Genomic DNA, 24249 nt, shown 5'->3' on the forward strand with positions numbered 1-24249 from the left:
AAAAATCCAGAAAAAAACAAAAACACATTACATAAAATCTGTAAACTTGTCTGGATTCTGGATCCCACGATTGGAATCTGTGTCAGCAAATCAACACATTACTGATACTTCTGATCGCACCTTAAGCACAGCTATTTAAATAATTAATTTCTGCCATTACAACCTCTGGTCTGACCCAGGGCAGTGGAAAGTATTATAGCATTAAAATATTAAAATACAAGCTTATTTAGATATGACAAAACAAAGCTGGTATTTTTTTAATAGGAAGGTAGAAAAATATCTCACATTTCTTCTTTAAACATTCTAAAAACCTTTTACAAAAACATATTTCTTTCTCCAAATCAGGGAAAACTGATCGTTTGTTTTCCTGCATGTCGCTTACCAACACAAACCACACAGTTAAAGACACTTTGTGCAGTTTTTCTTATATGTGGACTTTCATGTGCTTCTTCAGATTTTCCTGTCGTGAAAATTTTTTATGTTTTGTGTAATTTTTTTTAACTTTGTTTGTTCGTATGTATTTGTTTGGAGTACAAAACGCTGCAGAAAGTACAGTAAGTAACATAAAATCACCCTCCTTTGAACCTACAAATAAAAAAACTAAAAGTAACTGCGACATAAAACAGCAAAAACTAAGCAGAATATAAATTATCTGATTACTGACTACTCAGTCCATCACATCTCCTTTAAATGCTTAATTACTGCCCTGTCCCTTTAAACACTGTACAAAAGCTTTAAAAGCCAGAAATTCCACATTTTCATGCCATAGTGTTAAAGAGTTTAGGGTTTGGGCTACTTTTCATCATCTTAGACCAGACACTAGTTTTATCCATCCCACATGTTAAAACAATGCTTCATATTTTATGATAGTGATTTTTTTAAATGAAAAATGTTAGTTATTGTTAAGAATTCAGAAAGCAGAATAAAATTAAGATAACGTTGTGCACTTACAAGGAGGGCTCAAACATGCTGTAGTGAGCCTCTATCTCTGAAAATGTTCTCAGGAAGATTTTGTATCCCACCTTTCAGCATATTTAATACTAAAAAGGATCTGACTCGGGGGGGCTCAGGTGGGAGGCAGTCACTGACGGGAGAAAAAGAAAGAATAATAAAAGTGGAACCCTTGTTTCCAGCTCAGTTTCTTTGTTTCGACCGTGGTCGCTCCGCTGTGGGATCGCTGGGGGCGCTAATGTGTGCAACACCCGGTGTTTGAGTTGCGGGATGGAGTTTCGCTGACACACACACACACATATACAAAAGCGTTACGGAATATTTGTTTTGACCCTGTCTGTCCACTAACAAAGCCAAATCTACCGGGCGCACCTACCCGAGCAGCATGGCCGATAATATTGTAAGTACAGCGGCGGGTGGGCTCCGGCTAACGTTAGCTAGCCTGTTAGCCGGACTCCTGAGTGATGAGGCAGCAGAATTAGCTTGGCTAGCATTAGCAAGCTAACATGAGCTAAGAGTGACCAGGGCCTGTTCAGCTAGCCGGCTAATATGATAGCTAGTAGGCTAGCTGACGACATCCGAATGAAAAGAGTCATTGTTGGCTAACGGGAGAGCGACAATAACGGCCGGCTTAAAATGACTGGCATATTCTTTCAGCTCTTTAGCATGACAGTAACACGAATAGCTCGGTAACGATGGGAGCTGTGATGTTGCACATTCACCACGAAAGTGATATTTAGTTAGTCTGTGAATGAGCCAGTACACACTGACAGCTTTCCAGAGTAGTTCAATGTCAACATCGTCATGTTGCAGCTAAAAACCAGAGATTGATGAGCTAACGTTAACCCGACTTTTCTTTCTGCACTGTCACGGTTGTCATAATACCCCGACACTGACACCGGAGGGGGGCAGAAAGGGGGGGAGCTGCGTCCTGGTTTTGACTGACAGGTGTTTGAAATGCTACAATGGATTCGGGCTTGTACTGTAACGGCTGAATTGTGGGTTTATTTCTGTCCCTCCTTTAGATCATCAGGGTGCAGTCCCCAGAAGGGATGAAAAAAATTCCTTCTACAAAGAGGGAGACAGCTGCTGCTTTTTTAAAGAAGGTAATGTGGTAAATATAACAGCACTCAAGCATCTTGTTTTCTTCTGTGCTCTAAGGGCTGGTTTCCAGCCTCAGGATTTATCAGTTTGGCCTGGCAGTCCAATATAAGGGGGTCAGTTCAGCCTTTAAATGAAGGTGGTGGCTGACTTCTGAACAATGCAGGATTTTAATTAGTCATGGCTGCTGTCTTCTTCCCTAAGCCCCATTCTGCCTTTTTATAAGGATCCCTGCTGACAAACCCACTGGATAGCTAAGAAAACAGTTTAGTTAAAGACTTCTAAACACATTATAGTTTTAATTCAGCTGTAGATAGTATGCTTTATTTGATGTTTGCATAAGATAATGAAAAATGATCTGTGAATAGTTGTCCAGCAGTTACAAACACAATAACATCTAAGCCTGGGCCATCATATTCTGTTCTGCTTATGACCTCTTTGGGTTTCCGAAGGCATGGGAGAAGATGAGGGAGAGTGAGCTCAAAACAGTTGTCCTCAGGTTTTTCAGATGTAAAGGAGGGGAAACAGGTAGTTTCTGTAGCTTGTGTTTCCATAAACTGCCAGGCACCAGCACTCCTTCACCTCAAGGCTTTGTCAGCTCATCCTTATTATTTATTTTCCTGGAAGTAGTAACACCGTGTCCTCATGCAGTTGAAAAGTCACAAAATTCAGAGTACCATCCTAATCTGCACGCCCTCCCTCACTTCATCTCCAGTTCACAAAGATTACCCATGTTTGCTGCCTTCAGGGTACAGTGGTGCCACATTGTTTTAAATTGCTATGCATTGTAAAATTAAGTAAGAATAATAGACATAAAATAAAATGGTCACAGTTTTCTGGCTGGAAGAATGAAAGGCTATCTGAAAGCCACAGTATAGTTGCAAAAAGACTTTGATCCAATAGAAATCTGGGAAAAAAGCAACTTTTTGTTTTGACCGTTTGGTGACACCATGTTTCAAAAGGGGAGATTATCAGCTCTCTCAGTGGTTATTAGACCCATCACATGCAGTTACTTGTGGCCAAAACAGCAGGAATGTTATTCTTGATGCTTCAAAACAGGTCATTTTAAACCAAAGGGCTATGATATGCTAGTCATGTTAATACTGTCAATCATAAGGATGTACTGATATATGAACCAAATATAGTCATTAGCTGATATTGGCATATCAGCAAGTAAGATGGCATTTATCCGCATCAGTAGCTGATATTTATCTGTTGTGTCACATCGGTCATGTGCTGGCAAAAAAGCAAAGAATTTCCCACTCTCTGCTTTCCTCCACACCAGAACTGGATCCAAGCCTTCTGTACGTTATTTCCACAGTACACTGAAAACCTGTGGAGGCCTCTTATTTTTTCCACAAAGAAAATTGATTAGAAAATGTTTTATCTTTCAATCAGTACAGGAGTGTTATGTGTTGTGTGTGGGCTTTGTTTTGTTTTTTTCCTCCTCTTGTGCCTGTACATGCATGAAGCTGTGTAGGAAGTAACAGAGCAGGTCGGTCCTTCACCGCTCCTGTGCGTTTTTGTGGATTGTGTTTGATGTTTTAGAGTCCAGGCATTGCTTCACATCACAGAAGGCACAGATAAAAGCAGATAATCTATTTTTTATAGGACTTGAATTTTACTGAAGGCCTGTTAATAATTTAATCCACTTCCCCAAATCTAGTGCATAAAATACAGGAAATTCCTGTATCCATTTACAGCTGTCTGGTAATGTTGAACCCAACATTTGCACCAGTGGTGAATCACTGCTGAGCTGGACTCACATCAGATTTGGACAACTCCTAATCTGATGTCAGTCCAACTCTGCAGGACTGTGAACGCCCTTTGGTGTTTCAAGAAGTTTGGCTGACACAAACAGGCTTCAGAGATGTGAATTTGAAGACCTGCAAACATGAACTGTAAGTTAAAACTTTAAATCTAAAGACCTTCTTTACCAAAAAGGACAGAAGCCGGTGAAATGACAATAAAAAATGAAGTGATCTGCTTGATTGGTAAAATATCAGGTATTCAGGTGACAAGAGTCAGCAAAGCAAAAATAGGAAGTTTTAGCAAATTGACAACAAACGTGGTAAAATACAGTGTGAGGTAAGAATAAGGCACCGTAAGACTTATAGTAAAGCTGACCAATGGTATTACTCCCAAGTTATACAAGTCTCACTTACCAAAGGACTTAAGAGCCACTTTCCCCTCTGTTTCTGGGTAAATTTTCTCTGTTATGCTTCAATTTTACACATGAGGATGGGAAATAATTACATTTGCATTTTAATCACTGTCTATGAAAAGCCTAAAATAGAAGCATATAACGCAGACAGAGCACTGCAGCAGCACCTCATCAAAATGCATTTGTTAAGGCAGGACTGTGTAGCTTGCAATTCAATGGAAAGTTTTCACTCCGTACTGAAATGCAGCTATGAGCCAGACAGAAAAGAGAGGAGCTGAAAACAATGTCTGATTGTGTACTTTTCCCATAGTGATGAGATCTTACGCTGTTCTTTTGGTGTGTCATGAGAAAAGTGATCCCCAGACAACCTCTATGCTTCTCACTGCTCTTCTGTTCTCTGCTAATTTTATTAGTGTGGACTAGAGCTGGGCGATATATCGAGTTTTAAAAAAATATCGATATATTTTTATATGAGATATAAGATGTGACAATATCTTTTATATCGATATAGTCTATGTTACGTTAAAGCTATACTTGTGGAGCCGCAAGTTTGCCTCTCTTTCGTCCACTTTTGTCTTTAGGCAACGTTACTCGGCCTCGCCCCTCCTTCACTGAATACAACTCCCCCTCCTCCCCCATCGCTTCACCTGCAGGAAGCGACAAGACGGACACGGCAAATCTCCGTTAATGAGTTACTGCGCATCGACCCGTGCGTGGGGCTGGACGCCGTCAACGTGTTAGCTAGCTAACCACGCTAACGAGCTAACCACGCTAACGCCATGCAGCCCAGAGGCGCTGCACGGACTAAAATCCTTTCATTTTCTCAAAAGTTGACAGCGCGCCTTATGTATGAATTCTGGTTGTGCTTGATGGCTGCGAACCGATTTTATGTGGTACACAGCGCTCAGCAATCTGTCAAAAAATGTTTTAGTACGACTTTGGTAAGCTACGGAGCTGCACCGCTTGATGGACTGTCAGAGCATTACGGCTACCGAGGAGCCTCGCGGAGTGATACGTACTGTGCTTCAACGTAATATTACCCTACTGTGTATAAGGACCATAAATGGCACCTGTTAAGAGACGTGGTTACGAAGAGGATTTCAAACTCAATGCTGTCAGTCACAGAGTAGAAGTTGGGAACAGAGCAGCTGTGAAATCTGTCTTTGTTATTACGCTCAGCGTCTTTTAGTTTACATTTTGACTGCACAATTGTGAGCTTTTTGTTATGCACAAAAACAACATTGTTTTCTTTTATTTATGGAGCATTATTATTTAATAAATGCTCATAATTTATTTTTGAGTAAATTTTATGTACATCTATGCTCTATGTTAATAAAAGTGCCTGTGTGACATCTGGGACACAGCTTTGACTAAGAACTCTCTTTTTGTTCTTACTTTATGGCTTTAAAAAAAAAAAATCGAGATATATATCTTATATCGCCATCTAGGTAAAAAATATCGAGATATGAATTTTGGGTCATATCGCCCAGCCCTAGTGTGGACTTTAAAGACGTCATCAACTGGTTTAGATGTTGGAGGAGAGAATGTTCTGCTGAGCATTCTTTCTCCTGAGAAAATAGCTTTTAGGTGGTTGTTGAATGAAGTACTTTTCAGACATAGGTGTAGAGTTCTGGAGTGCACCGGATCAATGCCACTTTCTTCCTCAAAGTGAGGAAATAAAATATTGGTGTTTAGCAAAATTCTAGTGAAATCCAGTTATCAGTTCAGTATATTTCATGTAAGAGAGCCATTAAAGACTAATCAGATTTGAAGTCAGTATTTTTCTCCTCTGTCTGTAACTAGTAAACGTAACAAGGTGCAAAATATGCAGCGCAACATGTCTCAAGTAAAACAGTGTTTATAGAATGACACAGAATACCAAAAATAACTTCTTCTTTTTTTTTCACACAACCCAATATGTAAGTTTTTGGTGTTTTTTTTTTTTTTTTTACCATCAGTACAGGTTAGAGTCAACTATTTGGATTTGTGGAAGTTTCCTTTGGTTCTGTCTAAAGCCTCTTTATCAGATCTTAAAATGCATGTACGTGGAAAAAAGGCCCACACAGGGAAATGATCAGCATCCCACTGAGTGTATTACAGTTACATGATGTGATGTAAAAGTGCTACGAGGGAGACCCTCCTGTTCGATCCGCTCAGAGTGCCAACCATAAAGAGGTGTTCCTCCAGGCTGACGCTCTTTGCTAATCTGCTTTGAGTGATTGGTATCTTTTCAAGAGCAAACTGTCTTTACACAAGAACCAGCACATGTGATAAGAATTCACTCCCGGCAGCACAAGGCTTTGACGTTTATGCTTAATGATGAATTTAAAGTGTCTTGATGGCTATCAATGTTTTTGTTCCAGGCTATATGAAATGTGTGTCGTATCGATATTCTTGTCAAAATCCGGTATCTGCTTCTCCCACAGGTGGCCAAAGAATTTGGGTTCAACTCTAATGGGTTTTCGGTTTATCTGAACCGCAACAAAACCGGAGAGCTCGTATCCCAGAACAAAACCCTCAGCCTTCTTAAGATCAAGTAAGTAGAAACAAACAGACTTTAACCTTTAATTAGAGTCTGAATTTCACTCTTGCCTCTCCGGGGAGTGTTGGTTCCCAGAAATACTGTCTTCTTTGTCGACCTCCACAGCTTTAATCATCTTATTCTTCTCTCTCGTGTTTTGTAGGCATGGGGACATGTTGTTTTTGTTCCCTTCAGAATCCTCCACCTCCTCCGGGGAGGTTATGGACACGGCCACCCCTCACACATCTTCGTCACTACCATCCGTCTCGTCCTCTTCTTCGTCCTCCATGATCCCCCGGTCCTTTTCAGCGCCCCAGGTCCAGGAAGATGAGATCGATCAGTATCTGGCCAAGCAAGATGGCAAGATCTACAGAAACAGAGATCCGCAGCTGTAAGGAAGAGGACCAGCTGCACACATCTGACCTCAGTGCAGATGTTGGATACCTAATCATTCTTTTCTTGTTCCAGATGTCGCCATGGTGCCCTTGGGAAGTGTGTGCACTGTGTACCGCTAGAGGTAAGATATTTCATTCCTGTGCTTTGTTTCTTAAATGATGAATGTTAGGGCTATAAAGCATGTTTCTTCTGATTCCAGCCTTTTGACGAAGACTACCTGAATCACCTCGACCCACCAGTGAAGCACATGTCATTCCACGCATACCTTCGCAAGCTGACGGGTGGCGCTGATAAGTGAGGAGCTGTTTTTAATTTTCCAGTTTGGTTGCTCATAATGTCAGACTCTGACACTGTTCTGATCTCCTGCAGGGGGAAGTTTGCTGCTCTGGAGAACATCAGCTGTAAGATAAAGTCAGGCTGCGAGGGTCACCCTCCCTGGCCGGAAGGCATCTGCACCAAGTGCCAGCCGAGTGCCATCACATTGAACAGACAGGTATGTCACGGTAACAAGTGTTGGGAGAAATATTCGTTTACTTCTTTTATCAGCAAATATGACACCGAAAATACTTGAAGCGAACCTTCCTGTCCTGGGAGTACTCCATATTTCACCATATGAAAGATGGAATGAGCTCCAGAACCCTGAAGTGGTTTAGAAAATGAATGGATTGGATTACTCTGCAGCTGTTTTACTGAAAATGTGCCTATTTGCTTAATACTGCACACATTTGTAATGTTTTCTGTCCCTGTTAATAATTTAGATCACAGTAAAAGTTTCAGGCGCATTAAATGGCAGGTGTACATTACAGTTAGCTTCAGTACAAAGTGCTGAGCAACACTGGGAATTTAATCCCCAAGTATATTTTAGCATGCAGACTCCTCCTGAGCGGCTGCTTCCACATCTTCAAAGAAACTTGATCCATGTCTAAAAAAACCAAACAACAGTCCTGAGTATCACACCGTGTATGTGAATGTAGTTTTTCTTTTCCCCCCCCCAGAAATACAGACATGTAGACAACATCATGTTTGAGAACCACACCATTGCTGACCGCTTCTTGGACTTCTGGAGGAAGACGGGCAGTCAGAGGATGGGGTACTTGTACGGCAGATACACGGAGCACACAGACATCCCCCTGGGCATCAGAGCGGAAGTGGCTGCCATCTACGAACCCCCACAGGTGGGACATTCTCACTGAGCGTATTGCTGCCTGATTCTGCTCTGCAAGTGAAATTGTGTCTTAGTTTATTTGCTCAATAAGGTTAAAGTCCTCACTGAGCATTAACTGCATTTAAAACTATGCTGTTTTTCTCGGCTGTGTTTCAGAATGCCACCCAGAACAGCCTGGAACTGTTGGATGATCCCAAAGCTGCAGCCGTGGACGAGATTGCTGCCAAACTGGGCATGTGCAAGGTTGGGTTTGATTTCCCCTCAGTGCTCTGTTTGACCTCACATTGCTTTCATGTTTGCATACAGGCAGAACTATATGCATGCACATATATACAAAAAATAGATGCCTCTACAGTCAGACGTTAATCCAGTGAATGGATTCCAACTCCACCACTTAGGCTGCAGCTGGCAGACGTCCTTGTTCTGCTTTGCAGCTTTACTGTGCTCAGTACTAGTTCTCCTGGTAGAGTGGCCTTCCAGCTACTAAAGGGACTACTGTCAGTGTCGAGTTGGAGTCTGTCAGAGAGCTCAAGACACCTAAATGACCCTGATTAGCCTGTTGCTGCAAGTGGGGCATGGATGACCAGGGAGAAAAATCTGACATGAAACTTAAGGGTGTACTCAAAACAGGCAGTACATAACATGCCTGACCACAATTGTCCCCCAGAAGTCGAGTTAGTTTGGCGTGATCTCTATCCCCACCCACCCTCTTGACTCCAGCACTTCTTCAGTTAAAGCTGCAGATTTTCTATGAAAATCTCTTTAATTAAATAACATCAGTAAGGCCTGTCAGAGGTCAGCCTAAGATTAAAAACATGACAGTAAAATAATGAAAGTCATGAAATGGATTATTTTTAATGACAGTTTCAAAAATACCTTTCTCTGCACTGTTTTTAGCTCATATTGGGCTATTTTTGTAATCGTGGTGGTAAGTTAATAGAAAGCTTTCTATGGAGCTTGGTTTCAGTCTGATATCTCAGAGGGCACAGCACAGGCAGGCGTATGTCCAATCAGGTGTAGCTCGGTGTTTGGAGCTGTCAGTCATCTGTCACCACTGTTTAGTGGCTCACACATCATGTGTTTGGTACTGTGAAGCACGGTGACCTTCACGTGTAAAACGGGAACAGCGATGGGGAGACGCATGCTGTTGCTGTAATGATGTGTTAGTGTGGTGGGAGAAAATCATGCAGGGATATTTGGAGTATTGAGAAATACAAATTTATTTTGAAAGGTTGAAGAAGCACAAAAATATTTTTAAACTTCAAGACTCGGGCGTATGCAGTGATGTTAATCCTTGCATGTGTATGTGTTTTTTGCATATCACCTGGTGTCTTGTGGTTTTTGTTTATCTAAGGGCTGTTTTTGTTCCATTTGGATAAAAAGATGAAACTTTGAGAATTGAGTTTAACTTATAGTTTTGTTACATCATGTAAAATCGCTGAATATTCGAGCAGATAATCTTATGAGTGGACATTATTATGTTTGCTTGTTCTGCAGGTGGGGTGGATCTTCACGGACCTGCTGTCTGAGGATACGAGGATAGGCACCGTCCGCTACTCGAGAAACAGCGTGAGGATCCATCTGACTCAAAGATGATCTGTTAGTCTTAATTGTGGTGTTTTCCTCTGTGTATCCTTAATGTCCTTACTTGTGTTAGGACTCGTATTACCTGAGCGCGGAGGAGTGCATCACAGCGGGATACTTCCAGAATGAACATTCAAACCCCTGCAGACTTTCTCGAGACGGACACTTTGGATCCAAATTTGTGACTGTGGTCGCGACAGGTTGGTACTGTTCCTTTTTTTTTTCTTGTGAGTGGTTTATGAATGAGAAACAGGGGAACATTTTCTTCATTACTTTATCAATGCAGGCATGGTTACTTGATCATAAACCACAAAAAAGCATCTCTTCCCAAAATGTCCTTTTGGCTTTTCCAATGGGAACACAGTGGCATCAAATCCTCATGTCACACCCTAACTTGTCGTTAACATGGAAAATTATGTAGTGAAAAGCAGAAGGGGGTCGATGTCCTCTTATCTGCTGAAGTTATAAACATACTGGACAATTACGCAGGTAGATAACCTTTTTTTTTTTTGGTCATATAAATCTACCACACCTGTAGAAAAATATTTCAGGTAAAGGTGGGCACACAGCAACTCATGCAACTGGATTTTTATTTCGTATTTGTATGTTTTTCAAATAGCAGAGCCCTTTATTTTTGAGCTGTTTCCGTCAGAGCCAGTAGCGTACTGCAGTTTGGGGGAAGTCGTAAAGTTTAATCATTTCTTTTTGTTTGTATCTGCTGTCGGTTATAGACTTTAGAAAAACATTCAGTATCTGCAGGTCACACTTCAGCAGGCTAAAAAAAAAGTGATTTGGTGCAACTCTGGGTATAGTTAAGTTTGTGGTTCAATCACAGATTACCTCAAGCCTAGAAACCTGCTTGACAATTTATTTGGGTCAGTCTAATACAGGGTGTCCAACTCCAGACATCGAGGGTCGGTGTCCTGCAGGTTTTAGATGTGTCCGTGATCCAACACAGCTGATTTAAATGGCTAAATGACCTCCTCAACATGTCTTGAAGTTCTCCAGAGGTCTGATAATGAACTAATCATTTGATTCAGGTGTGTTGACCCTGGGTGAGATCTAAAACCTGCAGGACACCGGCCCTCGAGGCCTGGAGTTCCCCACCCCCTGATCTAAACAGACTTAAATCATTCATTAATCTGCACATCCCAGAATGCAACACTCAGCATGTTGTAGCCTCTCCTTTCATATATCCATAGAACTCTTACAATCTTAAGGAAACTGGTTTAGGTGTTCAGTTTACAGCTTTACTGTAAGGTCTGTCAAGTGTTAAACTACGACTTAAAACATGTGCGTCCATTTGAAGCCAGAGGAGCCAGACGTTGTGCGGGATCAGGCATGAATGTTTTCACCGCCTTTTGTATTTGTTCCAAGAAAACACCCAGCAGTGACCTCAACACTTTTATTTGCATGAGTGAGGCCCCGGCAGCCAAAGCTGATGTCATGGCTACGCATCTCGCAGCAAGCAGGGGCGAAGTCCATCTGTTTTACTGTTTGTAAATCACTTGCATGTGTAATGCTAAACAGACTTTACACACTCAGTGTTTTACACACTATAGTGTTATTGCAGTGTGCATGATTTCTCTGTTGATATTTTTAACTTCTCATCAGGTTGTCCTTGCTTATTAAGATTGACTTTATTCTGGCTTTGTCAAAGATTACATTTTGTGGTAAACTGGATGAATAGAAAGCTATTTAAGGAGAACTTAAACAGCTCAAAATCACTTTGTTTAGTTCAGCTTGAGCTGCTAAGGTGACTAAAAAATCGAGCATTCAGTTAGCAACATCTACTGACAAAGGGTGAAACGCTTAAGGTTCTCAGGGGAACCTGTGGATTATTGATGGTTGGCTTATCTCAGGATCCCTGATCACCTGATCCACTTTATACAGCACATCACATGTCACTGCTGTCTTTGGCTCTCTTGATAGTCTTGTGATTGTTGCACAGCTCTCCTAACGTGGGCCTTTGTTAGTGACTGGCAGTTGCCTTTGCAAGACTAGTTTTAAAATCATCACCATCCTTAATTTATTTGCAATGGAAATAATATTTTTGTTTTTCGGCGAGTGGTTATTATTTATTTATTATTATTTATTTATATTTCTCTGTGCTGTTTTATGTGCAGGTGGTCCAGATAACCAGGTGCACTTTGAAGGATATCAGGTGTCCAATCAGTGCATGGCTCTGGTGAGAGACGAGTGCCTACTGCCCTGCAAAGACGCTCCCGAGCTGGGCTACGCTCAAGAGTCGAGCCCTGAGCAGTATGTACCAGACGTCTTCTATAAGGTGAGATGGCGTATAAAAAAAGCTCTGATGTGATGAAGTGTGCATGTTTAAGAAAAAAATAAATATTAGGTACTTATTTTGGGGTTAGATGTTACTTATCAGCTCATCCAGATGTTGAGATTGATTTGTCTGATTTTCACATCCAACAGGACAAAGACAAATTTGGAAATGATGTCACGTTTCTAGCTCGACCTCTTCCCGTGGAGTATCTTATTATAGATGTGAGTATTTTTAATAATACTTTTTGTTACTTTAGTGCAGCAAACTATATTCTGACACTAAATTTCCGGAAAACTTGTATAGAGAAATATTATTTTCTTCGCAGATAACCACAACTTTTCCAAAAGACCCCCAGTATACCTTTTCTTCTTCGCAACGCTTTCCCATTGAAAACCGGGATATTCTTGGAGAGACACAGGTAAGTACTGTCAGCATGAGCTTGTATTTCCCTCATCCGATTCAACAAGGTATAAAAAGGCCATCAAAGTATTTGGTTTAAGGAGAGGATTGATGGTCCCAGTTTGGGAAATGGGTGTTTGGAAATTTAACTTATCTCTCATCCCCTTCGTCTTTGTACTGTTTTCACGTTAATGCATAAAGACAGTCGCTCGTCCGTCCGTAGTGTGGCTATCTTCTACAGATAGCAGAGACACTGAAGAATCCATCACAAATCTGGCATTCCAGACAACGCACAGTGGAGGTTGTGGGCAAGCAGGGAACAACAAAATCCAATAGCTGAAAACACTCTTCATCTCCCGTGTTGTGGTAAAATCACAGAGTGCACGGCATAAGTGTTTAGAAAGGAACTCTCAGACAGTGAATTTAAAAATAGCAGCCATGCTGGAAACTGTGTGGACATGCCTGAGTGACTGACTGTGAAGGTGTGGTTTAATAATTCATCTTGTTTTTCTTGTTTGTTTGCAGGATTTTCACAGTTTAGCCACATACCTGTCTCAGTGCACTTCCACATCATTCCTGAACATCGTGTCAGACTTTCATCTTCTCCTCTTCCTCGTCACCAATGAAGTCATGCCTCTGAGAGTAAGTTCAAAGCCTTGACGCTTTCAGGTTTTCATTTGTTTCCCATTTGTAATGCAGATGATGGGTTGGACCGCATTCTTCTCCAGTCTGGAAGTAGTTACTCCTCCAAGGATGTTTTCACTCAGACCTTTCTGCTCATTTTCAAACCGGCCCATCACGACGGTCGCACACATTGTTTTTCTGTAATGAACCGCTTGATCAGATTTGGATGTCCTACATAAAGCACAGACTTGCCAAACATAAACTCTCTGGTGTACTGTTTTTGCTTTTAACTCCTCAGCATCTTGAATAATTTTCAGCAGATAGATGAAAGCTTGTGTTTGTATCTGCAGGACAGCATCGGGCTGCTACTTGAAGCAGTGAAGACTTCTAATGAGGATCTGGCACAGACCTGGAAGAAGTCTGAGCAGTGGGCCACCATCGAGCAGCTGTGCAGTAAGTCAGGTTTTTATATGAACCACAGATTTAAATTCTGTTTTTGACGGCCTGTAAACTTGGTGTCTTGATGGTACATTTCATAAGGTTCTCATCTGCACATAACCATAAATATATAGCAACATAACCAGCTGCCTCCCGGGTGAGTCTTTTCCTGCAGATAGACTCCACCATGTTAAACTGCAGCTCATTATTAAGCTTACATGCTCTTTCTAAAGAGCGCCTCAAATAAACCATGACTGCACAAAAAATGTTCGATCACACGTGTGTTTGATATGGTTGGTGTTAAATATTACTAATAAATATGAATAATTTACTATGGTTAAAAAACGAATGTGTCTCTGGACTGACTTTGAACTGCAGCAGGAGGAAAGAAGCTGCAGACATTTCTATAAAGTGGAAAATCACTCAGATGGTGTGTGCTGCTGATTTGAGCTCATTAGTAAACAGTTTATTGGGGATTATTTAACTCAGCAGACCACAGAAATAAACTCTGCCTGCTTGTGACCTCTCCACCGTTACCACCTGTAATTTTCCAGGTTTCCACCAGTGTATTACAAGCTGTGTCTAAGGTGACGCCCTGTTAATACTAAGTTAGCTTGTAACTCCTTATCTTGGTGTTCTTGTTAACTGTTTTAACATCTATAGACAAGACTTAGGTTTCAGTTTAAAAACAGGGAGTAAAGAACCAAACAGATGTTATATCTGGATACTGTTTCAGCTGTTCAGCTGACTCACTTATATCCACTTATTACTGAAAGAATCCTGAATGGAAGTCTGTAGGAGAAGAAACAGCAAAGATGGTGGTAGCTTTTTCAACCTTATTTCAAGTGACAAGTTAATTATAAGATGCTTTAAGAGTGAGAGGACAGATGTGTTTCTAGGAGGATGTTGACTGTGTGTTACTCTGCCTTTGTGCAGGAAATGTGAAATGCATCTAAACATCTGTAGAAAGTTTTATTTTAATACTAGTTTAAATAGACTGCTGGTGCCACCATGAGCATGATCGGATTAACCAATCAGCTCCTGAAAATCACCCTGAAAGAAGTCCCTGCAGAGTAGCTTCCTGTAGTGGGAATGCTCATAAAGGTGTAGGTCCACTCAGCTGTTGATCAGAGAAAAGATGGCGGCATATCTTCCCAGAGAGGCTGCTGCATAAAACCACTTCTACTCTTCACTGTGGTAATATCCTGTTTTTCCTCTGCTGTCCTTCCAGGTACAGTGGGTGGGCAGCCCTCCAGCTCTCTGGATTACGGGGCCATGGGCGGCCCCTCGGTTCCTGCCTCCTCCTCCGCCATGTGGTCCTGCCTCCACTGTACCTTCATGAACCAGCCCGGCACTGAGCACTGTGAAATGTGCAGCCTGCCCCGCAGTTAAAACCCTTCGCCCTCGGCCCTGCTTCCACACCCTTCACCGATCGAGCTCAGTCACTGCACCAGGACCAGCTGCGAGACTCTGACGGCGTCAGCGATCTTTTCTTTTCTCGCCTCACGTCGAAGCCTCTGCCCTTCCCATCTCACAGGCTGCTGTGACGTGCAGTGGGATTTGCTCGTTTACATCAATTTCACTGAGTCAAAATAAAGTTGAATCAGAGGGTTTTTTTTGGTTTGTATCCCTTCACACTGTTGCTTTTCTGAGAGGCAGAATACATTTTAGATAAAGCACTCTGTGGCTGAGACCCCTTTCACTCAAATAATCCCGCCGCCCTCCTCGGCTCAAACATCCTGCTGTGACTCAGGACAACAGCGAAGACTCGAGTGTTTGGATTTTTTCTCACACCAGTGCCCCGCTCACTGTCACATGTCTTCTGGAAAATCTTGCTGTGTATAAATACATTTAAGAGTTGATACTGTTAATTTAATTAAGCATTTTTCTTTTTTGGTTTTTTATCAGATTGTAGCGTATACTTTAACATTTTGAATCTTCAGAGTGGGCTCGGCTCCGTCAGGTTTTCATAGGTCTCTTTGATGAGCCCCTTAAAGTACAATCATCAGTCAAAGCTCAGACCTGGAAATGCTACGAGCTGCAGAGTAATCCCACTTAAATAGAGTTTCTATTTTCAGTATTAAATTTGAAAAGACGCCCTCCTCTGATCGAACACGTTGGTGATGATCGCCCTTTTTTTTTTTGAATGAGCCTAAAGTTGTTTTTTTGTGTTGCTGGTTTTTTGTAGCGTTTGAATTTGGTGGTTTGAACTCGAGCAGGCACAATATGTAGCTTCTTATTTTATCAGCTGTATGTTCTGTGTCTCTGTTAAACTACATCCCCAGGACAACCACCCGCCTTCATCGTTCTCTTCACCGACTCGCAGAGTATCATCCGTGAGGTGCTTTAGAAACAACCGGTGCTCGCCACTTTCACCTCCCTGCCTGCCAGCCAGGGCAGAACTGATGTTCCTCCACTGATGGTCCCCTGCAGGTTTTCTTTTCTTCTTAATCACTCTGTGTGCGAGGGGTCGCAGGTGAACACGGGGGGGGGGAGAAACACCCAATTTAAACCTGCAAACTAGATGGCACCACCTCCCAAAATCCACGTTAAACCCAGAGTCTGTTCATCCAATTTACAGCAAATTACTTTGCAGTATTATAGCAGGAAAAGCTTTGGGTGTATTAGTGATTTTTGAAATCAGTCCACCTGTATTTTACCTGCTTACACCGGCAGAGATATCGGCTGTAAAAGAGGATCTGTGGAAGTAAAGGGAAGTTTGTGGCGCTCGGAAAATTCCCAGTACCTGTTAAAAAATACCCTTAAAAATCTGACCATCGCTGATTTATGACGATAGTTTTCAATTTTATTTCTGCATCAAATATTGGGACCAAGACATAGCATCATAAGAAAAAAACCCTCCTTTGTTCTGGTGAACATGCGGTGCTCAAATCTTCTCTAACATCTAAGCAAAAAAACAAAACCAACTGATGTTTTTTGTTAATAGTGTTGTTTAAAGGGAATTTTGGGGAGTTTGACACATGTGGCCAACGTTAGCTTTCACGACTTTGCATTTTTCTAGTACTTCTGGATGTTTTGACCTGTTTAATGCATTAAAAAGGGACACAAACACCATAAAGCTGCACAGTAGCTAATGTACACCATCTTCAGACTGTACATAAAAGATGGACCTAGCCGCAATATTTAAGTCCCAGCTGAGGGTCTCCTCTGCTGCAACATTTGCATCTGGAAACTGAAAGGGACTTGTGTAATCTGTTTGTGACTCTAATAACAAACAAAACTTCCTAAATGAGCATCACGTGTTCAAGAAGACCTCAAACAATCAGCAGAAAACTGCTTAATCAGGTTTTAGATCCATGGAGCTTCTATATATATGGAAGTCTTTCTGAGTCGCCCCCTGCTGGCCATTACAGAGAATGCAGGTTTAAGGCAGCGCTTCTATGGCCATAAGCTCCGTCCATCTTTTGTTGCCACCTTATAGGTTTAGTTTGGGTGTTTCTTTTTTCCCACCCCAACACTTTTTTTTTTGCCCCAACAATGGTCCACATGAATGAAATCAGTAATCAGTACTGTAGAGTTGAACTGCAGCTTTTGAAAATAGGGCTCTTCAGGTCAGAGGACGAGTCGTGGGCGCCAGATTCCTGCTATTTATGAGACGTGTGCTTCTTTGTAAGACGGTAATTCCATTGATGGAGTGAGGATATATTTTTAGTTGTAGATTGAGTTCTTTTCTTTTTGCCCGGTGGTATCATTATCGCCCCTCCTGAGCGTGATTTCTCTGATGTCATGCTGACAGACAGCGGTGACCTTTTCCTTTTGTATTGACCCGGGGGCCGTTTGCTGAGCAAGCATGCTCTTGGACTTGCAGCCGTTCCTCACTTTCCACAGAGCTAACTGAGGACCCTGAAAGTTGTATGGTGTTGACCTGGATTTGAAACAATAAAAAAGGAGTTGATGGAAAAATGCTGTCTTTGCTTTGTTGGTCTGCCTGGTTCAACGTAAATCGATCTCTGGAGGATGAATCTATGCTTCATTTTTTTCAGTGGCACCAGGCTTATCCAGAGCCTTTCAGGAATCTTTTTCCTCTGCAACATTTTCCACGTACACCTCAGTGATCCTGATGTGCTCCCAGGCCAGATGACAGGTTTTCTCCAAGTATTACATCCTGATCAGATGCTGAACCACCTCAGCTGCCTCCCGAGATGAAGAAACGGTGACACCATACATTTTCAGAGAAAAATAATTTAAAATTCATTTGTGACATCATTCTTTCAGAGCTCATGGTCATATGTGAGGGTTAGAGCATCAGTCTACTGGTAAATGGAAAGCTTTACCTTCTAGCTCGGGCCTTTGCAACTTCTGCATGACTGGTGACTGCTGGAAAACCGTCAGTGAAGCCAGGCAGGAGAACTTCGCTGGGAGCCCCTCCTGAAGGCAGACCTGGGAAGATAGCCATGTCTTGCTCTATGGCGCTCGTGAAGAATTAACATGAGTCTGCTGGCCTGTGGACAACAGCCTTTATAATTTAGTCTTACATTTGTTTTGTAGACGTTATTTTATAACTAGGTATCAACTGGTTTATTATTTCCACACATTAAAACATATTTATGTCACCATGAAGGCATCTCAGTGAATTCCCATGATATGAAGTGGTATGTTTACATGCAGATAAAATGCTAATAAAGTGACTGTTTAATTGCCATGATTAGACCCTGTGGAGGCGGTCCGGGTCTGGCTGGTCTCCTGTGAGCTCACATGGACAGCAGATGAAGAGCAGGAATTTTTAGGTTGACCTTAAAACATCAAAGAGCTCCGCTGAAGCTCTCAAAGGACTGAGATCATATTCCAGCTTTTACATTTTTACATATGCGGTTTTGTTTCCCTCCTCTCAACATTTTCTGCCTCATTAAATATTGTTTCTAAGCTTGAGGTTATGCAACCCTCTTCTGTTATTTTGACCCCTCAAACTTAAGAGTTAACAGAGATAGAAAGCAGGTTTCCCTCCACTGTGAAATCCTGATATATGATGCTCCGGCTGATGGGAGTGAGGACTGAAGATCCTCCCTCTGCTTCAGATTAAAAAGCATCAGTTTTATCCAGATCTCTTTGTTTTACCTCTGACTGCCAGAACAGGTAGGATTCCTACACGTTAACTACTTCGACTGCTGTTTTCCTTCATGGCCTCACACTCGGTGACTGAGAGCTCTCAGGGGTTCATTTGTGTGTTGTTGGGCTTTTTTTCATCAGGATGAGAATCGCTGGAGTTCTGATCGTGTTGTCTGCAGCTCTGTGCATCGCTCAGAGACAGAAAACAAGCTGGAGACCGGAGTGGGATTACAGGAATGAAGGCAAGTTTAACAGCTCAGTGTTATCAGCTCGGCGTTACAGGGAGCTTTTTGAGAGGAAAACTCTACTGCTGGTTATATTTATATTTTCCATAGAATGTTAAGCATAACCTGATCACACTTTGGAGCACAAATAACCATTAAAATATAGAATATTAGCATTTAAATGAAACTGAATTCAGATATTTATAGTTAAGCATCTGAAAATGTTTAGTTTCAAATAAACTCTTTTTACATACAAATCTGGTAGTTGAGTTACCATAATTTATGCATTTAGCCAAAAAGATTTGTTTCCTGTCTTTTTTAAAAGTCATTCTTTCAGCAGAGCTTTAGCTCATTTTACTTTTTTGTTTGTTTTTGTTTTTTTAATCTGACTAAATAAATTTCAAATAAATAAATACATTTCTTAGATGTATAATGCTTAGAATAAATGTTACCAGAAGTGTTTTCAAATAATTATTCTTAGTTTTCTTCATTTAATGTTTGTCCTGGTAATACTGAGTGAATGTTAACAGATCTGAAGGTTTACACATCAAGAGGGTTTCCTGTTTTCTGTTTTGAAGTAATCTGCTGGAAGTTGTAAATGGTAAATCATCGATTCCAGTTTGTCAGCTATATTCAGCAGCTCGGGTGTTTTTCAACAGGATTTCAAGCATCTTTGTGATTCTGTGTGTTTTTAAGAAGAATCTCATCTACTTAACTAATGTTAAGGATTAGTTATCAAAAACCTTTCTATTCTGAAGAAGCAGTGAGTCAGACCTTTTAAGAAAAAAGAAATCCCTAGCGCTGGAGCTCGTTCTCTGTTATTGTGATTCATTGGTTCTGTGAACTTAAAGTTTGTATGTTATTTTAAAAAAAGAAGTGCTGTTGAAGAGAAAAGACCTTCCCTTGATGTTCATCTGCTTCCTTCATTTTCAAACATGTTTTATAATTCCTGGGAGAGCCGCGTCTCCACTAAAATCTACACCCATGGCAAGTTTTACACACCAGCCAGTTTATAGAGAAACTCATCCACAGTCTATGAAAACTATTATTAGTTGCAGCTCTGCACTGACTTCCCCACCACTCTCCCTCCCTCTTTTTTTTTTACTTCTTTTACTTCTTTCTACAAGGTTACAATAATTCATGATACCTGTATGAATGAAGTCATGTACAGTTGTTGCTGATGTAATAAGTTCAAAAGCAGAAAATAATAAAGTTCGTTTTCCTGGCTTGCTCACCTGCAGCAGAGAGAGTGAACACCAGAGGATGTGCCAACCTCACGCTGGTTTTAGACAACTGGAAATACGCCATCATGACGCAGGTCAAAGATCTGCTGCTGCATGACCACAACACTGTGCTGCCCGACTATGGCAGGTGAGGTTTTCTGTTTTAGGGCCTTTTCTAAGTCTCCTGCGGCACAGTTACATCAGTCTGGGTGTTCGGGCTTTGCGCATCAGTCAAAATGTAAAGAATAACTGTAACATTAAAAGGTCAGCTTTAATTTGAGCAGGTTTGCACAGATATAGAAAGTATATCTTTCTATATCTGTATCTATTTTCTTCTAAATGTGACCACAATTATTTTTTAAAATTAACATTTGGTATTCAGTATGATTTCAAAGTAGCGACTGAGGCCATGAACTCATCGGGGCATTTTTCTTACATGGACTAATGTACTTGGACACTGCTTTCCACAACCAAGAGGTGAAAGAGGAGAGACAAAAAGAGGGCGCAGAGAAGGAATATAAAACTGAAACTGTTGGAGAGGAAAAAAACACTTTAATTTCTTTGTGTTCTTTCAGGATCCAGCCTCTGTCAGAAGCTCTGGGAGATCTTTACAAAGAGTTCAACTCCCTGAAGGAGCGTCTCGCTGAGCTCACGACCAAGTTTGATGGAGTGGAGGCTTTCGTGGACGATGTGAGATTAGGGAGGAGCCCTGCACCACTCCGAGGTGAACCCCGACCCCCAGGGTCACTGCCAGGGGAGGCGGATGGTGCTGGAGGTCGGCCCAGTGGAAGGAGGAGCCGGGTCATAATTCGGAGAATCAAGAAACCTGCCGGCTCACAGGACTGAGGATACAGCATCATACTGTTAATGCCGGGCCGAGACGGGGTTACATGTTTGTCTTATATTTCACCTCACTGTGTTTTCTGGTGCAAATCACATTTATAACTTGGACTTGAGAAGGAGAGACTGTAACATAAACTTAATTTACACCTTAACGCTTGAGTTAACACACATGTTAATATAACAGCAAAGAAAGCCCACTCTGAGTCCACACGAATCTGCACAAAAAAGTCTCAGATGTTGGACCAAAAGCACAAAAGTAAGAACATAAATAAAGTGCACTGTGTTGGCACTCTTTCTGTTTTGTTCAGTCCATAGTAATCACAACATGCTGCTTCTTATAGCATCTAACTAATTTTTAATAAATGGAAAATTACTATTTCCTCCAGAGGAGTTGTTATACTCTTCTTCACCAGCAGATGTCTCCCCAACATCACCGAGATCAAAACAGTGATTTAGTTGATTGAGAACTTGGTTTTCAATCAACTTCGATCTCGACATATTTGACTGAATACAAAATGGATTTAAACTTGTTGTGGTCAATAATATTAATATTAATAATAATAATGATGATGATGATAATAATGACATGGTTTTCTTATGGTCTTTCAAAATAAAAGCCTATTTGCTACAAGGATTGAGGATTTCTAACAATCTTCAATTAGTCAGCATCGGTGGTGTTTCAGTTTTGATTCTTCTTTACTTAGTTTTATCGGTGCGCATTATTGTTTGGATCACTTTTGTGTTTGTTTGTTTGTGCATTTTTTCTAGTTAATTGAGCCCAATAGCCTTAGTGCTACTTCACTTAACCCTTAACCAGGATTTTAATCAAGTTATCTACACATGCAGGAAGTTCACAGCTTCATTAAATAAAAGTTGTTATGAACAATACTTACCCATGGTTATTAATACCCATTCATCCATTCATTTTTTAAAAAGTGACGTCAGATACTATTAGTAGTAGTAGTAGCAGCAGCAGTATCCTTTAGTGAGAATAATGTGGATATATTACACATATTTGATGTGATTTTTGTCTTTTTCTTCAAAATAAACCTTGTGCTTTTGTCACGAAGTAGTTTTTTTTTTGTTTTTTTTTACTATAGAATAAAACATAATAAAGATAGATGTAATTCACGGTAATAATGTCAGTGGCTGGGTTTCTTTGTTTTGGTACTGAAAGTGAAACTTCCGATCATCACCTGAACGCGGCATAAGTTTCTTCTTTGCAGAGAGTCACACAGAAACGAAACTGAAAAGGTTGCTTTCCGGTTTAGGGACTCTCAAGATTTTACCTACAGAAACAAGACGAAGGAATCTGTAAAGACTGCATTATCTAACCAACTACTGACCTAAACGGATTTTTATAAAACCGGGTAATATTTTACAAATACAAACGTATATGTTAGATCAATAATGGGGAGATGCGGGTAGGCTTGTGAGTCTGAACCTTTGGGGACGGTCCCTGTGTGTGGGCGGGTCCATCAGGAAGTTAAGTAAATGTTTGTCTGGCAGATTTTTAGTGTACGACTTGCGAAGCTAACATACAAACAGGTAAGCAAGCACATCATGAACTTTATGTATTTTTGTCTTTATTTAATAAATGTCACTTGGTTATTTCAGATCTTACGGTCATTCTTGTCCTTTTATCCAGTAATAACAAGCGTACTAGACTATTTTTATTATATTCTTATTACCTTTAATGCCACAGTCGCTTCTCAGCCTGTTTTTGTGCATCTCTGGTACTTTTTGGTAGTTTTTACTCCTTTTATTAGACTTTATGACGCTATTTTGTCAAAATATGATGCTGTCATTTGCTGTTCTACTTCATTTTATCATAAATTAATTGTTATCATATTCATTTGTACTGCTGATAAGATGAGGCAACCTAATAGGGTGTTTTTATGACTATAAAGGAAGTCATTGCAGAGTGTGTGCCATGATATGCTGTGTGCAGTATTTTTAAGGTATTTCTGCTCTTATAAAGAAGACCAGTTGCACTAATTTTATTAACTGTAATGCAACAACCTTGACCTGAATAGTAAGCCTCACAGGGATTAAAAGCTGTAACTGTGCCTGTATTTTTATATTTAAAGACAGTTCCCGCAGAGCAGGGGCTCACCTGAGAAAGGTGTCTCTACAGATGGAGGAGGGGGGAGGACACCCCCACTGTGCCAGTGGGCAGCAGGTGCAAACCAAGGAAGCTGAGGATTCTGCAACCAAAAGACCACGGAAGACAAATACGGTAGACATGCAGTCACAACAAACAGCTTTCAGGGGCCTGTTAGTGGTGTTTGAGCCGTCGTGAAATATATAAATTAATGTGTGTTCCAGGAACATGGAGCTGGAAAGCCCGGCAGGAACAGTCGAGAGAAGGAGAGGAGAAGAAGGAGAAATCGAAGAAGAAAAAATGCTAAGGGAGAGGCAGATGTCAAAAGTGAAAACATACAGAAGGATCAGAATAAGGCTATGGAGACTGAAAGCAGCCAAACTCAGGACAGCGAGTCTTTAAAAACACAGCCTGAGGTTCCCCAGACTGAAGACAACTTGCAAAAAGGGGAAAACAGCGGCGAACAACCACAGAAAGATCCTAAGATGGTGCAAGCTCAGACTCAAATAAGGAAGCTCAAAGGCCCAGATAAATTCACACAGACTCCAGTTGTTACACAGAAGAATCAGGAAACGCAGACAGACTTTCCTGTGCCGAAACAAGACGAGGGAAAGGGTGAAAAGATGGTGCTAGCTCAGACTCAAATAAGGACGCTCAAAGGCCCAGATAAATTCACACAGACTGAAGTTGTTACTCAGAAGAATCAGGAAACACAGACAGACTTTCCTGTGCCAAAACAAGATGAGGGAAAGGGTGAAAAGACTCAACCCGCCACAGAGAAAGCTGCTGAGGTGCAAGAAGATCAGAACAAGCACACACCTGGACCCAAGCTGCAAGGAGACAGCTCAGTTCAGACTCCATCAGAGCAAAATCCAGAAGGAGAATCATCATCATCATCAGAGCCAGCCAAGAAGCAAAGAAGCGAGAAGGAGTCAAAGCCTAAACAGGAGAATCCCTCTGCAGAAGGTTCAGGTGTTGCATCTCAAACTGAAGAAGGTGCCAAACAGAAGTCTTATGCTAAAGCTGTGGCTGAAGTGGGAGGGAGTGACAAACAGTCCACTGTGGCAGCCACTAACATGGCAGAAAAAACATCCCAAAGCACACGGTAAGACTGATTTTAACTGTTTATTTAAACTCTGGAGCTAAAGCTCATATTTA

The 24249-nt window shown here is 41.2% G+C and overlaps 2 protein-coding genes and 1 long non-coding RNA gene across 3 annotated transcripts in view; 2 read left to right on the forward strand and 1 right to left on the reverse strand.

The window, feature by feature from the left end:
- The first annotated feature begins 1169 nt into the window (after window positions 1-1169).
- On the forward strand, window positions 1170-20857 carry nploc4 (NPL4 homolog, ubiquitin recognition factor). Its single transcript, XM_080872300.1, has 19 exons — window positions 1170-1351; window positions 1977-2057; window positions 6643-6752; window positions 6901-7128; window positions 7206-7254; window positions 7333-7427; window positions 7503-7626; window positions 8129-8308; window positions 8455-8541; window positions 9796-9867; window positions 9956-10082; window positions 12009-12169; window positions 12319-12390; window positions 12495-12587; window positions 13094-13210; window positions 13543-13645; window positions 14862-18939; window positions 20163-20292; window positions 20720-20857. Exons 1-17 carry the CDS (start codon window positions 1337-1339, stop codon window positions 15020-15022), a joined length of 1875 nt encoding a protein of 624 aa, XP_080728426.1. The 5' UTR covers window positions 1170-1336; the 3' UTR covers window positions 15023-18939; window positions 20163-20292; window positions 20720-20857.
- On the reverse strand, window positions 20851-24049 carry LOC308390373. The gene is made up of 3 exons (XR_013970435.1): window positions 23911-24049; window positions 23104-23194; window positions 20851-20986 (listed from the first exon to the last, which is right to left on the reverse strand). It is a non-coding gene; the product is annotated as an uncharacterized lncRNA (long non-coding RNA).
- The window catches only part of rnf213b (ring finger protein 213b), a 34153-nt gene continuing 32415 nt past the window's right edge, over window positions 22512-24249 (forward strand). Inside the window, exons 1-3 of the mRNA XM_080872294.1 lie at window positions 22512-22535; window positions 23078-23226; window positions 23316-24196. Of these exons, the coding sequence (XP_080728420.1) occupies window positions 23125-23226; window positions 23316-24196 (983 nt within the window). The 5' untranslated portion in view covers window positions 22512-22535; window positions 23078-23124. The remainder of the gene's footprint in view (window positions 22536-23077; window positions 23227-23315; window positions 24197-24249) is intronic.

Source organism: Rhamphochromis sp. 'chilingali', assembly GCF_963969265.1.
Source record: "Rhamphochromis sp. 'chilingali' genome assembly, chromosome: 22".
Classification (NCBI taxonomy): Eukaryota; Metazoa; Chordata; class Actinopteri; order Cichliformes; family Cichlidae; genus Rhamphochromis; species Rhamphochromis sp. 'chilingali'.

Bases quoted from the DNA above. Each gene is read 5' to 3' on its own strand.
- nploc4 (XM_080872300.1), top strand. The intron at 8,542-9,795 runs GTTGGGTTTGAT...CTTGTTCTGCAG, and splicing joins CCAAACTGGGCATGTGCAAG to GTGGGGTGGATCTTCACGGA. The intron at 12,588-13,093 runs GTAAGTACTGTC...GTTTGTTTGCAG, and splicing joins ATATTCTTGGAGAGACACAG to GATTTTCACAGTTTAGCCAC.